Source organism: Haplochromis burtoni, unplaced genomic scaffold, assembly GCF_018398535.1.
Source record: "Haplochromis burtoni strain Fernald_Lab_line unplaced genomic scaffold, NCSU_Asbu1 Contig_475, whole genome shotgun sequence".
NCBI lineage: Eukaryota > Metazoa > Chordata > Actinopteri > Cichliformes > Cichlidae > Haplochromis > Haplochromis burtoni.
The window spans coordinates 121277-144256 of NW_024582836.1; the positions used below are offsets into that span (position 1 = coordinate 121277).

At 41.6% G+C, this 22980-nt stretch overlaps 1 protein-coding gene across 1 annotated transcript in view; it reads right to left on the minus strand.

The window, feature by feature from the left end:
* Positions 1 to 4815: 4815 nt before the first annotated feature.
* The window catches only part of LOC102309083 (noelin-2), a 35213-nt gene continuing 17048 nt past the window's right edge, over positions 4816 to 22980 (minus strand). Inside the window, exons 4-8 of the mRNA XM_005946134.3 lie at positions 20404 to 20623; positions 17974 to 18080; positions 6809 to 6985; positions 6523 to 6696; positions 4816 to 5730 (exon numbers count right to left, since the gene is read on the minus strand). Of these exons, the coding sequence (XP_005946196.1) occupies positions 5410 to 5730; positions 6523 to 6696; positions 6809 to 6985; positions 17974 to 18080; positions 20404 to 20623 (999 nt within the window). The 3' untranslated portion in view covers positions 4816 to 5409. The remainder of the gene's footprint in view (positions 5731 to 6522; positions 6697 to 6808; positions 6986 to 17973; positions 18081 to 20403; positions 20624 to 22980) is intronic.

The following is a 22980-nucleotide window of genomic DNA, read 5'->3' on the forward strand; positions in this document are numbered from 1 at the left end:
TTATTTTTTCAAAACTGGCCAACAGTAAAATAACAGCATGGTGTGAAGACTGCATACAAAGTATGCAGGTTTATTAAGCACAATCTTCACCAGCACACCACCTGCCTTGTTTTCCAGATGGATGGCGTGCCACACACCTACAAATAGAAGTTCCCTATAGTTATTTCAGAAGCAGTTCCTTACTAATAAATAACATGAAATGACTTTGTTGGAAATATAAAAAAAAAGGATATTGGCAGTGCTTCGTGTTTGAAGGCAGAATCTGTGGAATAATACATCCATCTGATAGCAGTATAAATCACCACAGATGCTCGAAGCTTCTGTTTCCATCTGAAAAAGGTGAAGGTTTCTTACAGCCTGCCAGTGGCTCATTTCCAATCTCCACCCTAAGGGCCCAATCAGTAAACCCTCACAGACTTAACTGAAGTCACCTGGTAAATGATTGAGTGCCACAGGCTGCACGAGCTTGAGAAAGTGTAAACAGAGATCAGGCAGTATTTGTTGACATGTACAGTTTTAAGAAAAATCCCGTTGGCTCATATCTGATTAAACAATATATGACTTTCATCATCTTGCCATCACAAGAAAAGCAACTGCACACAATTAAAGCTATAACATTGCTTCATAGTTCCATCTTCCTTTTCCTTGTAATGCAGTGGAGTGGCTGATTATGCCCTTGTTTGTTTACTGTTTAATTCTCCCAGGCTTTCCCTGGTAAACGTTTAAAGTCACAGCGCTATGAACTGTGGGTAATTCCCTCAGGCAAAGTCTGTAGAAACGCAGACTTGTTGAACAGGAAAGTGTGCATAAAGGGCTTAAAACGTCTGCAATAGAGAGTGCTCATGCATTGCCGATTTAACAGTGGGATAGCCCTGAGCTCTCAAGGACTGAAGGGGAACGTGTCTCAAAGTCTGTGAGTGTGGGCATTGAGATTGAGCCAGCATGCTTGCTCCAAAAGACTTAATTAAGAGACACTTTGCATTTGCAAGTGGAAAGTGAATTGGAATTGAGTCACTATATTAAGTCATAAGAGAAAAAGTGCAGCAGTAAAATCATATTCTCAGACAACAGGACTTGTCTGCACGTGGCCGGAATTATCGTGATGCTGAATATTTCTGATAGTGTTAATAAAAATGAATTTAACTAAGAAATCACAACTGTTAAATGTGATCAAATATATCATGGTCACATTCCCATGTGTAATGTAAGTAAATCTGTTAATGCAGTTAAACCTCTGTGCGCCATCCTGTCCCTAGAGTAGTTCTAGGAGAACTCCTGTTAGAGTTAAATTGTTAAATGTTTGTCATTTTTATGTTTACCATTTGTACAGTGTTTTAACTCTGATGAAAGGAATTCCACTGTCCTTCCCCCCAGATTCCCGAGGTTCTGGTGGGGGGCTGTAATGTCTTATTGCAGATACATCCTATCTGGAAGATCTGCTTCTTTTGATGTAAGCTTCCTGCGTTTACGACCCTTTGGTCAGCAGGAGGTCTGACACACACACACACACACACACACACACACACACGCACACATTCTCACAGAAGTTCACACATGTACATAAAATGCTTTGTCTTAGAACCAAGGGGGCGTGGCTTTGTTCTGACGTGTTTTGTGTGAACTGTGTCTCAATAAAAAGGGCAGCAAGGGAGGTCGTCGTCGAGGTCATTTTCGTGGTGGACACAGGCCTCCCTTGCGCAAGTGTTTGATCGATCGACTGTCTTGTTTTCTTCATGATGAATAAGTCTCTAGAATTAGCGGGGCTTGTGGAAACACAGACCCAACAACTCCCACTTAGAGAAAGTCAAACCCCAAACTGTCATGATCCACCAGTGGATGTCCTGGGGTGTGGTGCCTGTTTACCAGTGGCCACCTGATCTTCACGCACACGCACATGTGGCTCATCACGGCTGACAAACACCAACCAAACTTAAGGCCTGGCTGGCGTGGTGTTCCTCACTGGAGTGTTGTACTTACTAGTGTTAGTGTAGCCCGGTTTAGTCTCTTGTTGTTCTCCCTGTGCTCCTGAGTGTTTCTCTGACGTCTGTCTCCATCTCCCTTGTGTAGACTTTCTGGGATCTGAACCTGTCTTTCCTGGACCCTTCCCAGTTGACCGTGAGTGAGAGTCCACCGTTGGAGTGGACGGTGTGGAATCTGGATTTGGACTGTACATAGTGGAGTGTGAGCGTGTGTTCCCCTTTTCCCAGGTCTGGACCTGCACTTGGAATCCTCTTTTCCCCGCCTCACTGTATAAATGTACAAACCCACTTGTTTGATTGCATAGTTCAGAGTTCTGCCTTTTGAGTTCAACGCCGGAAAACGTGACAAAAACTACAAAGCTTACAATCTGATTGGTCTCCTTTGGGTTTCCTGTATTAGCTGAAATGAAACCATGACGTCAGAACATCTGGTGAAGCTGATTCATAAAATGTACGCTGCCAACCGTTAACATTTTGGCTGTTTTGCATCTTGGGATTTTTTTCTTATAGTGCAAACATTTGTTATGAAGGGAGAAATTAACTGGTTTTTTTTCCAGGCTGTGAACCCCTCTTTTTACCCTCTAAAGAGGAGAATGTTAACATGCGAGTCTGCAAGAATTGACTCACTTCGGTAGCCAGCCTCAAGTGGCCAGCCGAGGAACCGCAGTTTTTCAGCACTCACAGCAGCTTGCTTCTTTTAGTCCTGCTGTTTGCAAATCGAAAGATGGAGCAGGTTTGCTCAACCAAAGACTAATATGATCACATTTTGTTGCACATGCTTGTTCAGTTGTTTCAGTTTTGTCACTTGAATTATGCTTCTTGCCATTACAACCTGAATGTAAAAACCTCATTTAGCCCTGTGTATAATTGTTGTAATTAAAAAGCATTGCCTTGGTGATTATAATCAGCTAATTATTGCTGTTGGAAAGGCAGTGAAGGGAGGTAGTAGGATCACACCTGTTCTCTCCAGAGAATGGAAAAAAGCTCAGCCTGTGTAAAAGAAGCCAGTGATGCAGACTCAGTAATGCTGAGTGTTGTCAGCACGGTCTGTAGAGTGAATCCACAAATTTTAGATTAGTGTCCATACACAAGAAATTTCATTTGCTTTAATGTCTCTTCATTTTTGTGCTAAAATAAGTGGATGTTTCTGAGCAGTGACCTGAACTCAAAGCAGTTAGACACAATATAATCACAGTCACCATGGCAACAGAATGGCCATTTGTGATGTTTCCACTGTCTTTATTATCCTCCATCGCTTTCTATCAATCCAATATTTTGTTCATCTTGTTATCCATGAGCACGCCACCGCCTGTGACTCCTGCCTCGTCTGTACATCTGCTGTGTTACAGTATGCATTTCGTGTACGTGAGCTCATCTGTGCAAATGTGAGTGTGTGTTTCTGTGAGACTGCCGATTTCAAGAAGCAGCACTGACTAATTTCTGGCTGTGTAATCTCTTCATTTTCAGCCCATAATAGCCACTTAAATTATAATGAGCAGGTTAACCTTTGCAGCTGTGCTTGTCCCAAGCTCGTTCAACTCAAATCCCGTGTCGGCTGGGCTCTTTTTGATTTCAAGCTCAGGTCCAACATTGGAAAAGTTTCTGTTTTTTGTTTTGTTTTGGTTTTTTTTTGGGGGGGGGGGGGGGGGGGTGCTCTATACAGCATACGTGCTATTATTTTCTTCAATCTTTGACTCTACTTTGTATTGTGAAGTTTTCTATTATTATTATTATTATTTTTTTTTTTTTAACTGAGCCGTCCTGTCATTTCAGATCCTGACATCCTGCCCTTGTGTGTTTTCCTTCTCTGTGATTACCTGCGATACACTAATTTGTATCACATGGATCTTAGTTACAGGTGTACCATCCTATTCCGAGTTGTCCCAGCTGCCTGGTTTTTTTGGGATAATAAAAAGCGTGATATTTTTTTTGTGTGTTTTTGAGTCGTATTTGAATCTGTCTTCCGTATTGACTTGTTACACTCGCTAAAATAATTTTAAAACTAAGAACATTTGCTAAAAATTAGTAAAATGTGCATCAAGTTTTATCTTATCATACAGCACCAATGTATCATCTGGGAGACCTCATGACGACAGAAACATTAGTATTTAAAGAAGCAGTAAGAAGCAAACTGACGCTTGGTAGCTACCAGCTTTTTGGCCCTCATTGGGAATGCTAGCACATAAACATAAGGGGCATTTTCCATATAGTGTTATTAAGATTGGAGGAACCAGTTGTTTATATGTGGAGTTATGGCTTTTTCAGGTGTTTTTGTAAGCAGCATTTGTATTTTCTGTCACAGCAACATGTGGGAGACGGTCTACTGACTCATGGAAGCCAGTTGCCCAACCACACTGCTGGATGCTTGAGGAGCTAATTGCAATCAGTGCACTGGTTATAGGAATGGCATTCCAGACACTGTGCGATCGTCACTGCCCTTTAGTATCCATTACACTCTTTATTTTTCACTCTGTATTGAGCTCTTCCAAAGCCATGTTAAAAAGTACCTCACACAACATAGCAAGCAGATCCTGAAAAGCTAACGTTAAGAAGGAAAAATTTAGCAGACTGTCACATGATTGGATGCTGCTTTGTTCTGGAAGATGTGCACTGAAGAGCATCTGTGGCTATTTGAATATACTGCTTACACCTGCCATCCCACGAGGACATCTTTGGTTCCCTGTTTGTGTTTTTTAATCCTCTAAATTCATGAGGCTCCAGCCAACCAGATGCCCAAGTGGAGAAAGGTAGAAGGAGAGAAAGCACAAAGCCTTTTTTGTTTTGGTGTATTTGTGTATACTATGTTGTGTAGAGATCAGGACAAAGAAGTCTTGGCAAAGTTTGACAGTAAACTTTATTGAATGAACAACCATGCTGACTGAACACGTCCACGATCACATCACAAACCCGGAATATCTCAGTCAGGGCCGTCGTCATAGCTCGAGGTTTGAAGCGAGGTGAAATTCAGTTCATGAGCTGTGTGTATATATATATAATTTTTTTTCCAACAATGCGACCTCGACTTCCAAAGTCACTTCTTGATATACGAGTGGAATGAAACGTAACAGAATATGGATGAGCTCAAAATGTCTGACTTCCTTCTTTTCTATCAGCGTCCCTGCTGCAGAGGCAGTTAAGTCCATCGTCGCGGTGATGAACACTCTTGTCTGTGACCTTTAGACTGGTGTTTGACAACCATGTACTGTGTCTAGTTATTAGCTCAGCGAGCTCACATCATCTAGAAGTCATTCAAATTCAAACACAGACAGTACTTATTACCTTGTTGAGATGTGAGTCGCTGTTGTGTGCGTGTGTGTGTGCATGCGTGTGTATTTTTGCAAGTTTTGAAGTGTCCTTTAAAAACCTTTCTCCTTCATCTCTACTTTGTTTTTTTCATTTTCATTTTTATTTATATCTTTTAGGTGTAAATCTATCCATCGCTCCTGATAACGTGAAACAGTGTGACATTATAGAGGACCTGGTGACCGTTGTTCCAGGTGTACAGTGCTCTCTCTCTGGGGTTGTAGTCCATCATGCTGATGTGGGAGTACTGGTTGTGGAAGGGGATGTCGGTGTATTCGTACGTGGAGGTGTTGGTGTGGTAGGCAAAGTGGACCTTTGCTCCGGCCAGATGGGAGTTGGTGACGTACAGGGTGCCGCAAATCATGAAAGCCTCCCCAGCACTCCGCTTAGGAAACCCCGTGTCCCAGCTGTGGAGGACTTCAAGCGAATGAGGGTCGAGGCGACTCACCTGGAGGCAGAGAGGACAGGGTTGGCAATGATGCCGTCTCACACGGTTGTGAATAAGCTGAGGTAAATCTGTAGCTGCAGAAATGGTGAAATTTGTTGAAAGCAGCATGTTTGTCGTAGATTGTACATGAGAGAGGACTTTTATTTTTTTGTTTTCTAAAGGGCCTCACAGTATCACAGACCGTCTGCATAAAAGATGGATGCAAACTGTGGGCTTGAAAAGAGAAGCCAAGGAGCCATAAACCTGTCTTCTTTCTGATGGAGGTGGATGAGAGAATGACCCTACATTTCAACTGATTCAGAAAACACTCAATCACTAGTTTCTGTCTTCACTGAAAACAGCACAATGTTCATTGGTGCATTATAAAGTAGATGATGGCGAGGATATGATTTAGGGCACAGCTAATTGCTAACTGTCTCCCCAAAACACAACTGTTGTGTCTTGTGAAGGGTGTTTTTTGTGAGCGTGTGGCTTTTTTGTCGATTTCTGTCGTTTGTTTTCATTGTATTTGTGTTTCATTGTATTTGTGTTTCATTGTATTTGTATTTGCTTTATTCAAATTCCACTGCATATCGTGTGCTTTTGCTGGATGTTTCTATTTGCTGGTGTTTTCTTAAGATCCAGTACCATACATAAGATCCTGGCTGTCACATGAATTTGATGTACAGCACAGCAGCTTCTTCTCTCTGTTTCAGTGTGCTAGTCATAACACTTAAATCAGTCAAAATTTGCTGTGTGCCAATGTGTCTCATGTGTCTCTGTGAAGGAAAGTTAGAGAAAACGGAGACAGACCATAATGTTTCCAGCGTTTGGGATGGAGGTGTAGACAGCCCAGAGTCCTGTCTCATCTGCCATGAGGTCGATGTCAGAGGATCCTCCCCAGCTGTAGGGGAAGGTGTTGTTGTATCCTGCACCGCTTAGGCTACGCTGGAGTAACACACTGCGAGAGCGGAAATGGTACTGAACCTAGAAAGACACACACACACGCATATGCACGTACATACACGTACAGCATCTCATTTTACTCGACCGTCAATCATCAGCATCAGCTGTTACTGATCGTGACCCAGTCTCGTACCAGGATGTTGCTCTGGTGCTTGTTGTAATAGAGAGACCCGTTGTAGACCACGTGGCCGGTTCCCGCCCAGGGGTGGGGTAACAGATGCTGCACGAAGTTTTGGCCTTTTGTGAAGTCCCCCATGGTCCTGTACTCTAGCACACGCCTGCCCTTATAGTAGCCATCCATCGACCACACCTGTTGGAGAGAAGGGAAAGGAACGCAGATGGCTCATCTATAGCCAGCTCGTAAAATGAACTCCTGCTGAGCAATAAATTCTGTTACGCTTTGAGAGTGATCCATCATGCCCCCCCCCACCCCCCTCCTGCTGTCCAACAAACTGATTAGATCACGACATAATGTACTCAGACTGTCGCAGTTGGATGCTGCAAACCTCAAGTCGGTCAAATCAAATAAAAGCAAAGGCAACAGTTTGGTATCACCCAGACCTTCAGGTGGGGAAGATAACAAACGCAGGTTCAGCAGGCCTGCCAAAGCTCTGGATTTGTCAGCATGCTGAAGTTGTGCGCATGAGGCCGCAGCAAGAGAGATGCTCAATATACAAAAGGTTATAGGGCTTTTCTTCAGCTGCTTTTCCTGCATCACAAATAGCAAAAAGTGTATGCAAGTCGGTTTTCAGTGAAGGTTGCTCACCAGAAATAACAAAACTGCTTTTTGTCTGCCTCCATCTAGGGAACGCCTGCTCCCCCCCCCTATCATATTCCTATTTCAGGACTAGACAGTGGAAGCAGTTTTGGCTATGCATTTCCACAGTGTATAACATTCCCGGAGATAATTAGCAGCAATAAATTCTGATCTATCCCAGGTATGGATGTTTGATGTCCACCTTTTTCCCACCTCCTCAATCAAGCTGACCTGAATTTAAATCACCGCCCGATGAGAAGTAAAAACCCAATAATCTTAGTGTAATGAGAAGAGCTGTAAATATAGGACAGTGGAAGAAGTTGTGGGGAGGGAGCAGAAGATGAAAAAGATCAGTGGTGAAACAAACGACCAGAGAAGAAATGGGATGGGTGGAAAATTGAGCGTCGGCAGCGTGGAGGATTAATTACCCGGGGAGGGGACGAGAGGTGAAGCAGATGAAAGAAAAGAGCAGAGAGCACTGGAAAGAGAGAGCATTGTTGGTGAAAAAGATGCTCGTTATCCCCCCCCCCCCCCCCGCAAAGACTGAAAAGTACTGAGGCCAGATAAAAAGAGGGGGGTGGGGAGGGGGCAGATGAAAAGGAACCTTTTTGTTAAGGGGAAAAAACCCTCTCCTGCAGTAGAACAGCAATTTTTTAAATTACAGTTCATTTGTAGCAACAATATTTAAAATTCACATTGAATTAGAGACTTTCAGACAAAGGTAACTGATTGCGGTTATTTTGAGGGCCTTCAATAACAGAGTTTAATTGAGACTCGGCTAGTGGTTTGAAAAGACAATGAAGCAGACTGATTGGCCTTTCCCGCTCCTTCCAGTGCGCTCTCTTCTCTCCTCCAAACACTGATGAAGCTTTCTCAGTTTTAATTCGCTTTTAAATAGGTTTCAAAGGAAGACGAGTCCCTTTGTTTATTGGCAGCTGTAATCTTCTCGTGTCTGAATGCACCATTTACTTTAAATAAACAAGCTCCAGATACTGATTATATAGCAAACGGTGCGCACGGAAAGTGACTTGGGATTTTGTTTTCTTCTTCTGCTTCTAGAGCTTACGTCTAAGTTTTACAAATTAGTGAGCTATTTTCTTTCTGCTCCCCTCCCGGCTGGCCTACTCACATATGCCCTTAAAGGATCAGTTGTATCCTATTACAGTATCCACATGCTGTGAAGTGATCCCTCCCCATTGTGACTACACTAAGGGGAAAGAATATCCACAGGTCCTGCAAATATTCATCCGGGAGCACGTCTGACATTTCAAGTGGGTCTCTTCATACTGACAGTCACATGTTGGTTTACATTAGTGGGTTGGACTGCATTTACAGGGCATTTTTAGCATGTAACTGATGCACTGATACATTATTGCCAGTAAAGGCACCGGTCTCAGCATCAGGTGCAATTTAGGGATCAGCATCTCTCACAAGGATACTCAAACATGAGGAGCCAGAGCTCGAATAAACACTGCTGTGATCAGTGGACTGATCCTACTCTGAAACTACTGCCAGTTAGCTTAGCTTAGCGGTTTGTAGCTTCATATAGAGTAGGCTCTTGTATTTATATTTTCTTAAGAGGGAAACATACAGTACTGTGCAAAAGTCACTCTCTTTTTAAAAATATTTTTCTAGAGAAATGGGAAATAGATACAGGGATTTATTGAATCATCTGAAAATATACATGGAAATATATATTTTCCATGTAAATTTGCTAGAGCCACTGCCTGAACTTTCATAGACAAAGTCTCTTCTTTAAGTAGTCTTAGAATATTTCTCCAGGCTTGTTAAAGGACATTCAAAGCTCTTTGGTTTTTTGCTGCCTTTTGTTTTGTTCTGTATCAAGATGATCCCACACGGCCACACGGATCCCACATAATGTTGAGGTCTGAGCTCTGGGGAGGCCGATCCATGACTGATAGTGTTATTGCGTGATATGGCATACCTCAACCTTTTCTCCTGTTCCTTTCTTTAAAAACAGCTTCTTGATACCAAACCTTTCACTGAGACCATTTCTGATGAGGCTTCAGTGAACAGTAGATGGATCAACTGAAGCCCCAGATGCATCTCTCAGGTCCTGTGTCAGGTCACTGCTGGATTATTTCCTGTTTCATAAGGATGTGAGTTCATCTCAATGGTTTTTAAGCCTGCTGATTATTCATTTGTTGCCTGTTATGTTTAGACAGAACTTCACCCCTTGGGTGAAAAAGCATCCAGTGTCCAAAGGAAACATTTGAAAGACCTTCAGAAAACCTGGAGAACTATTGCTCAAGACCACTTTTAAAAATTACTAGAATGTTTGGCTCCTTAGAGGGAAAATACAAGGAAACGAGGGGTGGCTTGAGACTTTAGCACAGTACTGGAAATACCAATACATTAGTTACACTACTAATACTGATGCATTACTTAAATTACTTACGCTATTTAAGTGAAAGGTCATTGATGCATTGTATTTATAGGACAACTAGACACAGGTAATTTGCAGAACTTGCCCATTGTTGGGCTCTTTACATCTTACCCTAACAACAATGAGCATATTTGCCAAAATGTCAGACTACTGCTTCACATTCAGCCCTAACTGTCTGACAAAAACGCAGCTCCTATTTAACCTGATCAACCCTGACAAATCAAAGGCCTGCAAGCAGAGGGCTACAGTAAATACCAGAGGGTTGTGCACTGAAAAAAAGGGATTGGCCAGCTCTTGGATTTACATAAGCATCTTGCGTGTATTTAACACAATTGCCTCATGCTTTAAAGTTAAGTGTAACTATATAGTGTAGAAACTACATGATATGCAGAGAGGCTAGATTAAATTGTTCATATCATGTTCAAGTGACGTAAGTCAATAATATATCAATGTTAAATCCCGTGACACTGCACAGGTTTCAGACTCGCGCTCTTTAGATCGTGGTTTCAGGAAGGCATCCATCTCAGTCAAGTCGAGCAGCCACCACTACTTTTTTTGGTATACCAAAAAAAGTAAATTGGGTGGTTGTTACATTAAAAAAGTCTAACTTGTAATTTGAACACAATAATTTCATGTTTCTATGAACGTAATTAAATCATGTAGGATTTGCATGGAATTCAAAAACTTAATTTGTTCTTGTTGAGACGACCTGATACAATCTAGTAAGAGTGGTTAGTTGCTGAACTCATGAAATTCACAAGATCGCACAAGATTTCAAACTGCAGGAAAATCACTGGAGTTATAAGAGGCAGAGAACTACACACACACCACGTGCATGCTATTGCTATTTATTGTGGATTAACCTGTCAAGGACAAAAACAAAAAAATTCTGCATCAAATACAGGAAATCATAGCTTTCCTGTGTTTCCTAGATTGTTGGCATGGTGGTTAGTGCTGTTGCTTCACAGTAAGAAGGTCCTGGGTTCAAATCCACATTCTGGCTAGTTTGCAGCTTTCTCTCTGGGTTTTCTGGTTTCCTCCCACAGTTAAAAGTCATGCAGTTATTAGAGTTAGGGTTAACTGGTGATTCTAAATTACCCGTAAGTGTAAATGGTTGTTTGTTTCTATGTGATAGACTGGTGAGGTGTCTAGGGTGTACCGTGCCTCGTAACCTATCATTTCAGGGTTATTTCCCAGCCCTCCTGCAACCCGGAGGATGGTAGTCATTGTAAATCCATTCAACTTTTATGGTAACCAGGATCTAGACTTTGTTGAACATTATGTAATATGAAGACAACATGTAGTATTTAAGTGACCAATAGTATTGGGGTAAAAGTTATTGAATAGTGTTGAAATAAAATGACAAAATTGTGAAGGATTAAAACATTTCAAGAGCTCAACTTACTCCATCTGAACATGTTTCAATCGCGTTTTAGAAACACAAAATGCACAGGTTTACTGAATATGAAAAAGTTGTGTTGATTTAACTCGGTTGTTTAATTTTCTGCCAAAGCAAAACATTTGTGTGCAACAAATGTCCATTATTGAATCAAGTAAATCCAACATGGCCTTTTTTTCAGTGTGAACCTGGCTCATCTTTAACCATATCTCAGTGTAATGTCATGTTAAGCACGCTTGAGCTTTGATGCAAACATAGTATTATATTCTAACCCTGTAATTTAATTCTGGCTTTAACAGGGAGGCGATGAAGAGAAGATAATCCAGGAGAAATGTGATCTCCTACTCTTGTTCCCTGTTAGCTCTCCTGCCGCTGCATTTTCGATCACCAGGAGGCTTTTCGGGGAGCTTTAAAGATAACTGTATAGCATAGAAATACAAAAACGAAGCCTAGAAGTAACAAATGCATTGAATTTCACCATCGCTTACAGAGCATCTTCCTAAAAACCCTCACCAAAAGAGGATCTACTGCAGCATTCACAGTGTAGTTTTCAGCAGGGTGAACCAGATCAACAACTACAATTCGAAGCTAATCGAAGAATTAACCCTGATTTAACCCACTGCTACTGGGGAATTATGCACTAAAATGCTTGACCTTTTCTTTTTCGCTTCTTCTTCTTCTGCTTTCTTTGGTTTCACATTTTTCACCTTCACCATCACCTCCCCGGCTCCCCTATTAGTCTCCCTCTACAGTTGCTCTTTTGATCAGCCTTCACTGCCTCTTCTTCTTCTTCTTCTCTTTGTCTCGTCCCCTCCTTCTGTTCGCCCCTTGTTTCACTTCTTCTTTCCCTGCCTAACACCTCTTCAGCAACCGTCCTCATGCCCCCCTCCCACCCCCAGCCCCCTCCATTTGCTATGTCTCTCTCGCCCTTTCGCTCGTTCTCACACTATCAGCTGAGGCATCTTGACAGATCAGGGGATATCCACACCTCAGCAGCTGTTCTCAAATACAGCGACAGGTGTGTCCATGCGTGCGTGCGCGCACGTGTGAGTGTGTGCCGCGTGCATATGCACACACACATACACATACGTGCACTGATGAGCTAATGAAGAATTCATAAATGCCAAAGTGGCACCCTGTAGTCATGGATACCAAAGGATGTATGAGAATGACTTTACTCATTTTGACTCACAGTGTGTGTGCGTGTGTGTGTGTGTCTTTTTGTTAAAGAGAACAAACTTTTACAAACAAACTAATTTGGTCTGTGATGTTTGTGATGATTCAATATGTGCACTACTACAAACAAAGCCTGAGAAAATATTATCAACATCATTGTTTGGAATTTTTTGTCTGTTTTTGATGAGATGGGAATAAAAAGACGCCGTTTTTGGGGGAAATCGATTCAATAAGGTGATTGTCCGTTAGTTGGCTGGTCTAATCATGAAGAATAACAGCTTTAACAACAAGAACACAATGGCTGTCAAAGTCACATCATCTTCTCCGCTACACCCACACCACTCTTTTGTGCCTCGCTTAGGTTTGATTCTTTTTCTCAGAACACAGCAGATGAAATTAATGCTGCTGTGTGCTTGGAAAAACGTTTGGAAGGAAAGTAAAGAAAACAGAATTTGCATCATTAGGGTGTTGAATTTGCATTTAAGAATATTAATAAATCACAAATTTGTCAGAGCGAGATTTTTCCTCCTCTGGAGCTTTGTGTTTCACATCTTGTTTTCACTCCCTGATTAGTTTCATTTTCACTCCTTCATAATTTTGCGGTTAGTTTTAGAAGCCAAAAACTACAGAACCTGGTCACATTTACTAAAATTAAGTGGATAAAATTGTTTCTTAAAGAGTAACCAGACAATTTAACAACACACAATATCTTGTTTGTAACTTTTGTTTAACCGAAGGTCTTTTTTATTACTACTTTAAAATCCAGGTTATTGCACAGAGCTTTTTTTTTTTCCTTTTTATAAATAGCTACAAAGTTAACTTTTAACTCTGAGGGGGCCTCACCCACCGCTGTCTATCCAGGGCCTTGAAGTGGAGAGGGTGAGCAGCTGTAGGTACCTGGGCGTCTACATCTCTGAGGACCTCACCTGGTCACTGAACACCACACAGCTGGTCAAGAAGGCTCAGCAGCGACTGTATTTCCTGAGGAGGCTGAGGAAATTTGGTATGCCGGCCAAGATCCTCAGCAGGTTCTACAGCTGCATTGTGGAGAGCACCCTGACCAGCCGCATCACTGCATGGTACGGCAGCACTACTGCTATGGACCGCAAACCCCTGCAGAGAGTGATAACAACCGCGGAGAAGATCACTAGGACCCCGCTGCCCTCTCTGCAGAGCATCTACCATCACAGAGTCCAGAGGAGAGCTGCCTCCATCCTCAAAGACCCCTCACACCCCAACACAGACTGTTCACACTTCTGCCCTCGAGATGAAGGTTTAGAAGTGTGAAATCCAGAACATCCAGACTCACTAACTTCTTCTTCCCCACTGCCATCAGACTCACTGACACATTTTGAACAGTAATAATATTTTTTTGACCGTCTGGTCATCTTACATATTAAGCTATTGCTCTTTTGCACACATCTGTTTAAAATCTCCATATTTTGTCTCCTTTTCTGTCTTCAGCTATTTATTTATATATCAATCTGTGGGTGGTCAGCAAAGAAAAAATTCCACTGCACACAGAAATGCCTTTTCTCTTGTGACACATGACAATAAACACTTTGAATCTTGAATTTTGAATCTTTTAACTTTCAATTACCGCAACACAAAAAGAGAGAAGACTAGATCGAGTGGCAGACGAATGGAAACAAGGAAATGGCAGCTGTTCTACTGGCAGATTAATGGCTTCCTTATAAATTACAGTCAGTTATTATGCTAATGTTATTTATCATTACAAGTAAACTAGATTCAGTCACAGCCCATTACGTATTATTATTCTGTTTCATGTGAGAAATGTTTGCCCAAATCAGTATGCTATGTTTACATATTAACCCACTTCCCACTTTATTTGGCACTGCTGTTCAGCTGTTCAGCTTGTTAATTAATCAGCCAATCACATGGCATTCCTTAAGGAATGTCAAAATGGTCAAGACGACCTGCTGAAGTTCAAAGCGAGCTTTAAAATGGACAACAAAGGTGATTTAAGTGGACTGAATGTGGCAAGGCTGGTCTGAATATTTCAAAAGCCGATGAATCAGCTGGGATTTTCACATTTTGGAGGTAGAGTCAGAATTTGGAGTAAACAGCATGAAAGCAGAGAAAGCATGCTCCTAAAGCTGCTTAACATGCACCCATATGTAAAAAGCATCAGTTGGCGTGTCATATAACCAAACTCAGAGGACACTCTGAGGTGCCAGAGACTTCTACAGTACATCAGTATTTGCTGTAGTGGAAATGAGAACAGGCTGAACTTACTCAACAGTTTGAAAGCTCCACTTTTTTGTTCACAACATGGGAGCAAATACTGAAGCTTTTTTGTGCCTGTGAACCAAGTGTGCAATTTTAATCCAAGTGAGTCATCTTGACTCTGGTTTTTAGTTCTCTTTAATGCATCCAAAGAGTCCATATGCAGCGTCACTCAGTAAAATGTATTCACCGTTTTATAGCTGCGCCCTTTCCAGCTGTGTACGGAGCAACTGTTTTGTTTTGTTGTGCCAGTGCAGGAGTGGTTGTAAAATTTTAAATGCATTTTTTAGAGCCTGGCAAACACATGCAGAAATAATTACTTCTGTAAAAGGAAACAGCCCTGCAATAGTCTTGTGAGGGAGGAAATGTAAAGGACTTAATGATAAACATTACTGTCTTTGTTCTACAGGGCTCCATAAGGCTGAGAGGGGGGAATAAGATAAAAGTGATTGAAGCACTTTACAGCATATAATAGCTTTGCTGGCTTATTTAAAAACAATACAAATACAGAAAAAAACCCAGTGCATTCATAAAAGTGCACTTCTTGTGCTTTCTCCACGCTCCGATTCAGGAACATCACCTACTGTGCAGCATGAAAAGACCAGAAAAAGCTTCCAATTGTTGGGACAAAGGTGCAAATAGACAGAGACTGAGAAAGAGCCGCCACCCATAACTACACCAGTCACACCTGGAACTGGAAAACAGACAGCAATAACTGGGATACTGCTGCTGTGTATAGCGCCTTCTCATCACCAGGGAGACATTCTAATAGAGAACAGGCAAGGGTCACCATGGCGATATAAATCACACCTGGCAACTGGGAGACAGTCGCCTTGACAACTAGCTTAATATGCACTCCCTGAACAGAATGTGTGTGTGTGTGTGTGTGTGTGTGTGTGTGTGTGTGTGTGTGTGTGTGTCTCGCAGTGAGCGGAGACAGAGTGCACACAGGAGTCATGTTAGAAATGAGGCTGAAAGAAACTGAAAAATACATCAGCGAAAATATAGAAGCGGGCAACTTTATGACCACTTTCACCTGCCGTACTTGTCATGTGCCCACAAGAGCACACAGTCTTATTTTGATGACTACATCAGTTCCCTTTACTCCATCTAAATCCAAACTTACAGTACATCTAAGCTCACACATGACTTCACACTAAAAATTAATTTCTTATGGGTGCATGTGTATTGAAACTTTAATATGACATTCATGTATCCCCTCACAACACGAATACTAACAAGTACATACACATATATTTGCATGCCTATCTTTGTGGGGACCCTCATGAATGGAACACCTAGCAGAGAAAAAATTTGATTTAAAAAAAAAAAGACTGACCTGCTAAGAACTTAACCTAACATGATTTAACATCTAAATATATCTCCAGAACATTAGCGGGTGACTCGATGCCGCTGCGACAACTGCATCGAGCGGATCATGTGTGAGTTGGAGCAAATAAACACCGAAATGCAGGTGGTGTGAAAATGTCTCCTTTTTTGAGGTGCAGTAATTTAAGTTAAATCAATGAAGCTCATAAATTGTTCAGCGGGGCTGTGAAAAGAAGAAACTGCAAATAGTTACATTTGGGAAATACTGGCCACTATGCTTGCATTGGCAATATGAAGGAGGCGAGATAGAGCCAGAGACTATTACATAAATAAACAAGAAGTACTCCAAGAGCACAAACCTCCATCGAGGCAGCTCGTTCTCTGGGCTGTATTTGCTCTTAAAGAAATAGTATTTTATTTTGTATATATTCATTATAAAAACAAAATGTGTGGGAGTAGGCGATGGATAACGAGTGTTGATTTGTCAATAACTTGAGCCTATTATATAATATGATACTACACCATATTTCTAACTAGCAGCTTGTCTCTTTCACTTGATAATACTTTTGTTAGAGATATAACACATCTCAGATCTACCAACTGGCATGATATTTGGATGCAAACTATATGACAGAAGAAACCCCAAATAGCCGTATCATTTCCTAACTGTTGCCAATACAAACAAAAGCAAAAGCATTTTACACACAATTTAAAAATAAAAAAAACAATTTTGTGAAAGTTTGACCGTTTGACCTTAAAAAAGAGGTCAGAGGTCCAAAGTAACATGATATCTAGAATCCAGATATATCATTCCCTATATGTCTATATGCTGTCAATACAAACAACAGCAGTAAGGAATATAGTTTTAATAAACACAGCTCTATATAGCATTATTATCACTTTGACCTTCAGATTAATCTTTTGACCTTGAAGAAGAGGTCAGAGGTCAAATTTGAGATGATATTTTATAATGTATATGTTGACAATACATGCTACACTTTGTTTCTAAGTTTCTAAGAATCATAGTTTCTACAGTATTGAGCTTTTTGTCAGTTTTTGACCAATAAATCATTAAGTTGACCTTGCCGACCTTGGTGGATGTAAGTATGTGTGACCTCACTCTGCATTCCTGCAAACTTTTATGAGAATTCATTCAAAACTTTTCGAGCTATCATGTTTACAGAAAGAACGGCTCCCACACGCACACGCACAGGAGAAGGTAACCAGTCACCAGTCTGAACCTCGGCCAGGAAATTGATTGGTGCATTTCCAACTAAAGAAGAAAGCAGAGGAAGTTTGTACTACCAGAAAAGGTGCTTATATAAACCAGGAAACTATTAGCCAGTCATGTTGTCCACATGTGACAGCAGAGTTTCACTGGTCTTAGTTTGTTCAGCTGCTCTGGTGGGCCGTCAAAGACATCACTCTGGATTGAGTAATAATGAATCTGTAACATCATGAAATTTGCAGAGATTTAAATACCCAGCAGCAAACAAACAAACATCCCTCCAGCTACAACCATAAATAAATCAATGTAATTAATTAAATAATCTCAGAAATAGTGATAAACACTCAATAAAAACAGGATACAACAAGATAAATGACAGAAAGAAGTAAAATGCATGAGATAGAGATGATAATTTAAGGGTTGAGGGCAGTCTGCATGGTGGTCAGAGCAAAACCAAGTTATCAGACTTTTTAAAGCTGCATTTTTATGTTTCAGTGAAATTAAAGCAACATCTCTGTCCATTTACATGTAAGTACGGGGTTCTGTAAGAGTTACAAATAATTACAAATATATGGCTACTGAGTGGCGAGACTTGCTTCTACAAGGACTTTCCCCGAGCCAGACCACCAAATGCCTCAATCCCAACCTAAACCTTGTTCTAACCCCGACTGTAAACCTTTTTTTTTTTTAATATATAAATGGAACAAACTGAAGAAGGAAAAACAGAAAAAAGACAAATCACACTGTACACCTACCCTGCTGTCAGAGCTGGGAATCATGGCATCAGTCATCCAAGAGCCAAAGCGGGATCCCGAGGCCCTCACAGTGATGGGGTTGCTAACGGCAGTCAGACGACCACATCCTGTTAACAAATGATAAACGGACCATGTAAACGCTGAGGCGGAGATCCTCCATCCTAGATCTGTTGTTTATGCATAGAGCAGCCACATGGAGAAGATAATGCAGATGGAGCACCAGTTTGTGCTCATGTTATCCGGATTGGTCTGAGTAATGCTCGTCGTCAAGGTGACTTGGCCAGCTGGTTTATGAGCAGCCATCACCTGCCACCAGTCTTAACTCACTTCAGCAATGCTTCATAAAAACTTGAAAATGTGTTGACGCCACAGGCGTGAGCTGTGAAAAAGCAGCTTCTATTTCTCGAAAAGATAACACAGAGGAATACATTTGGGTGTTTTAGTCATTTAGATAATAACTTTAAGACATTTTGTTTTTCAGGTAAATGAAACTGCCCACTCACAGTGATACCGCATGTACATTATTCCAACTATAAAACACCGTTTTTAGGTTTGAAAAGCGTAGTTGGTTATTTCACTGAGAGTTTTAATAGAGCCTTTTCAGCCACCTGAATTAACATCAGTTATAATGGCTCTCAACAGAGACAGCTATTTAGATCAAACCCAATGTCAAAATGCATTTCTACATCAACATCCACTTGTATGCTTTCCACAAACAGGCTTATTGTGTCCCGGCTTTTCAATTTTCCTCAAAATGGGCCTAAATAGGTGCACTTCTGTTTCTGTCCCCATGTTAGACTTTGTTGTTAGAGCACTCTCTGCTGCTCTTAAAGCAATACTTTGACATTTTGTGGAAAATATTTATTCACTGCCCGTTGGAGTGTTAGATGAGAAAATCAATACCACTCTTATGTCTGTCCAGTAAAAATGAAGCGACTGCCAGCAGCCTAGCTTAGCACAAAGAGGAAACCGGGAATGTCCATCTGTTTCCCCATAGCTGTCTCCGCATGTTACTACCCGATGGCTATCCGTCTTTTTTTCTTTTTACTGAAGAAACACCCTCAACTCTTACCAAGTAAATAAAATAAGAATCCTTCCTAAAAATCTCTTTAATCCTAAACCATAGTCTTACTTCACTACAGCTATTCCATGTGCTCCTCTGCAAAAGCTGCGCATATTCCAACCCGATATCATGACAAAGCTTGCAACAGACACATCGAGCTTTGCCTCTCTAAAACGTGAATTGTACATGCATGCAGAAGTTGCAGTAACAGCAGAGGAAAATATTTTATTTCAAGCCAACATAAAAATTATCACGGGAAAGTGCTTAAACAGACTTTATTAACACCTTTGCATGTATATACACATTAGCCGCCTAGCTTAATCTGTTCTGCCGATTAAGGACCCTGGAATGTACTTAATACATTTGTTGCTCACTACTGACTTCGTGGCTTAAATATTATCTCCCCCTGCTGGTAATGCAACTTCTGCACGCGGTGAAGTCGATTTCATGTTTTGGAGAGACAAATTGTGGAATGGACACAGTGGACCGGCATGTCTATTATACGTTTTGCCACGATACTGGGTTGTATGTCCACTTTGTACTCCCCTGCTTCCCTTTGTTCCTTTGCCAGTTGGTCCTGTTTGCTTCTAAGTCAGCTAGGCCAACTTCTTAATTTGTATTCCCAATGTCATCTTTTTCAAGCTCAGATTTTCCTTATGTATGTATGCATCTTTCCCTAAATATCCTGTTTAGTGAAGTCTTGACCCACTATTGAGCATCATCGCATGAGCCAAGGTGTTAAAAACGACATCACCAGGGGCTTTGGGTGAAACCACTGTGAGACCTTGCTCCACCCTATCATGTGAACTACTGAGGTCACCGGATGCAAAGAAACCCTGCTAGAAGTTAAATTCCTCAGAGTCGCTTCATTTTGGTTTTAGAACTGAGGAAGTCTCTTGGATGAGAGGTGAAACATTTTCAACAAATATAAAGAAGTCCAGTTGCTTTCACAGTCGACTGAGAACCTACACAGATTCATTTAGTGTAAGTGAACTAGTTGGGTATATCCTAGTTTGGTAGGCCTGACTTTGCAGATTGTGTACCAACTTGATGAAACTTGGTCCTATTTTCTGTTACACTCCTTCCTCACTCCCTGTGGTAAATTTGCATGTTTTTAAACTTCACTCCCCTCCTTTATTCTTCCTGAACGTTCTTCTTCTCAGTTTGTTATAGAACTATTTTTGCAGACTGATGAATCGTTGTATAAATAAATCTTTGAGTGTGTAAACCTGCGGAGTGCTCCTTTGCGTGCTTCCACCCCCCGCGCGCTCACGTCCTTCGCTTTCATGTTCAAATTGCAAACGCGTGAGTTACTTTCAAAAGCAGCACAAGTCATATTTTGTTATTGCTTTCTTCCCAGCACGTACCCAGTTTATTCATGCAGCTGTGCAGCCTGGTCTCCAGCAACAGGACCCTCTGCTGAAGCTCCTCGTAGTCGTATGCTCCAATCTCTTCCTGGATGGCTGTCAGGACGATCGACAGGTTAAGCAGCTCCATCCGCAAGGTGGCCAGCGTCTGTAGATCCAGTCTGTACTGCTCCACCACTGACAACAGGGGCCGTAGCTGAGACATCTGACCCTTTAACTCCTGCGAATGAGTTGAAGAAAGTGAGAGAGGCCATTTGCAGTCATTATTTTTCTCTTTCAGTTGCTGTAGTTCGGCGTAGTGCCACCCTTTCAGGCACACTTGAGGCAGTTTATGTGTCCGGACTGGTCAGGGTGCCCCGTAAGGGTGACCTCATCCCAGCATGTGTAACAGGGTTGGTGGTTTGTTTCTCATTCGGCTGATTACTCTCCTTGTCATCCTTAATCTCCCGTTGTGCTGCCTTCCACCTGTGAATGTTTCAAATGAATCTGTTCACCTGTCCCTTTTGTTCACTCGTCGATGCTAAAAACTGAGCACATGTTTGAGACAATCCTTGTGTCACAAGGCAGCCCCCCGGTCTACCTGTTGCTGATAAACTTGTTGGTAGGAGACAAATGAAATGAACTGAGACACATAAAGCTCTCATTTCCTTTGGGTTTGGTTCAGAAGAATATTTACTTTGCTTCCTTAATTCTTTCTGTGCATTTGGCAGCTGAGATGCTGCACATCATATTTCATTTCTGCCTCTGTCGCCGCATCTCTTTGCTCTCCCCGAGGAACAGACGTGAGCGAGGGAAGCGGAGAATCACGTTAACCGAATGGAAAGCGCCCCCAGAACATGCTAGAGGGACTGTGCAATCCATCTGGCCTGAGAACGCTTCACAGTCCCACAGGAGGTGATGGAAGATGTGCTGGAAGAGAGTACGTCTGGGCAAGTCTTTTCTGGCAACGTGACCCAAATAAGCAGCATAAAATGGATGGAGGAAAACTCTCATTTTAAAAAAATGCACTTTGGATCATATCGGGCCAGAAAGGCCCCCTTTTCCCCCTCTAATCAGCTTAAATGGAGATCAATAAAAATATGGATAGCATATGAAACAATTGTGCTTGCAGCAAGAGGGACAATAAATTTTTATTTGCTACTTTTATATCTCTACTTTTAGCCTTGATACTTAGATGTATCTTCTCTTTCAGCTTGCTGAACAAAGAGCTGGATTTGATATGGAAAAGAGAGAAGGATAAAGAGAAGTGTCAAAAGCGAAGACAAAAATGTTATCATCTTCTTATAACATCTCTGCACCCACGCACACAAACACAACAACATATCCAGGAAACAGTCAGCAGTTGGCAGTCAGTCAAACACTTTATGTATCTAATCCCTCCCCTGCTGTCTTGAAATCGCGACCTGAATACTTTTCCAACATCGCTACGACGCATTTTTCCAATTTCTACATGTCACAAGAGCACAGCGTGAAAACTCTGTAATTCCAAGCAGCTTCAGCTCACTAAATCATCACCGCTCATTGATATTGGCAGTGTTCTTTGCATATAATTGCAAGTTGATTAAATATTCATTAAAACCCCAATTTTGACAAAATGCCAAAGGTGCCACGGTTTGTTAGATAGCGAACCACTTTACCTGGCTAATCCCTCCCCTGCCACGTCTCCGCCTTCATCTCGATTTCTCTAATCTCTCCCTTCCTGATTCACACTTTTATCTCTCCTCCAGTCTCTGCTTAACCTTTACTTTCCCTCTTACTTCTCCTTGCACAGTCCTCTCATGTCCTCCCTCCCACCAAGAAATATTTAGGTGCAATAAGGCTTCCTTTCCTGTCTCTTTCCTCCTCTTTCCTCCACCATCTCTCTCTGTTTATGACTCCCATTTGACATCCCATTCTCCACTCCCGCCCTCCACCCTTGTTTCCTTCCTCCATGGGTTAAAAATACTGTTTAGTTATTGATAAACTTACTGAAGTTCCACATAAATATTCAGGAGTCTTTCCTCTCAGTGCAAAGGCAAAAGCTTATGACTGTGAAAACCCCCCAGGAGCAACAATCACATGCACACACACACACACACACACACACACACACACACACACACACACACACACACACACACGTATGCATAAACCAACTATATAAAAACTTAAAAACAGACCCCCCCCCAGCTGTTAAGATATGCTCGGCAAGAGATGAAAGGCAGAATGGATTTATGGGGAGGCGGTAATATGCCCTATTGGGGTAAGTAAGGGTTAGTGTGTGTGTGTGTGTGTGTGTGTGTGTACTTCTACTGCTTTTTCTGAGCAGGCAAAAAAAAATCTGTGTGTACAGTCACAGTGTGGAGCTTGCGTCCCTTTTGTAGACAAAGTCAGCATGAATTAAATATTTTTAATTATTAATTATTAATGAATTCTAATATGAAGACTTGGTTTGGGGTTATGGCGAGGATTACAGTCGGACAAGATGGTTTGTGGAGGGTTATTTCTTGTACACACTAAAAACAAAACTATTCGTCCTGGGACCACAGAATATTAAATGTATATTTCATAAATCCAAGATAAGACAAACTAACCAAT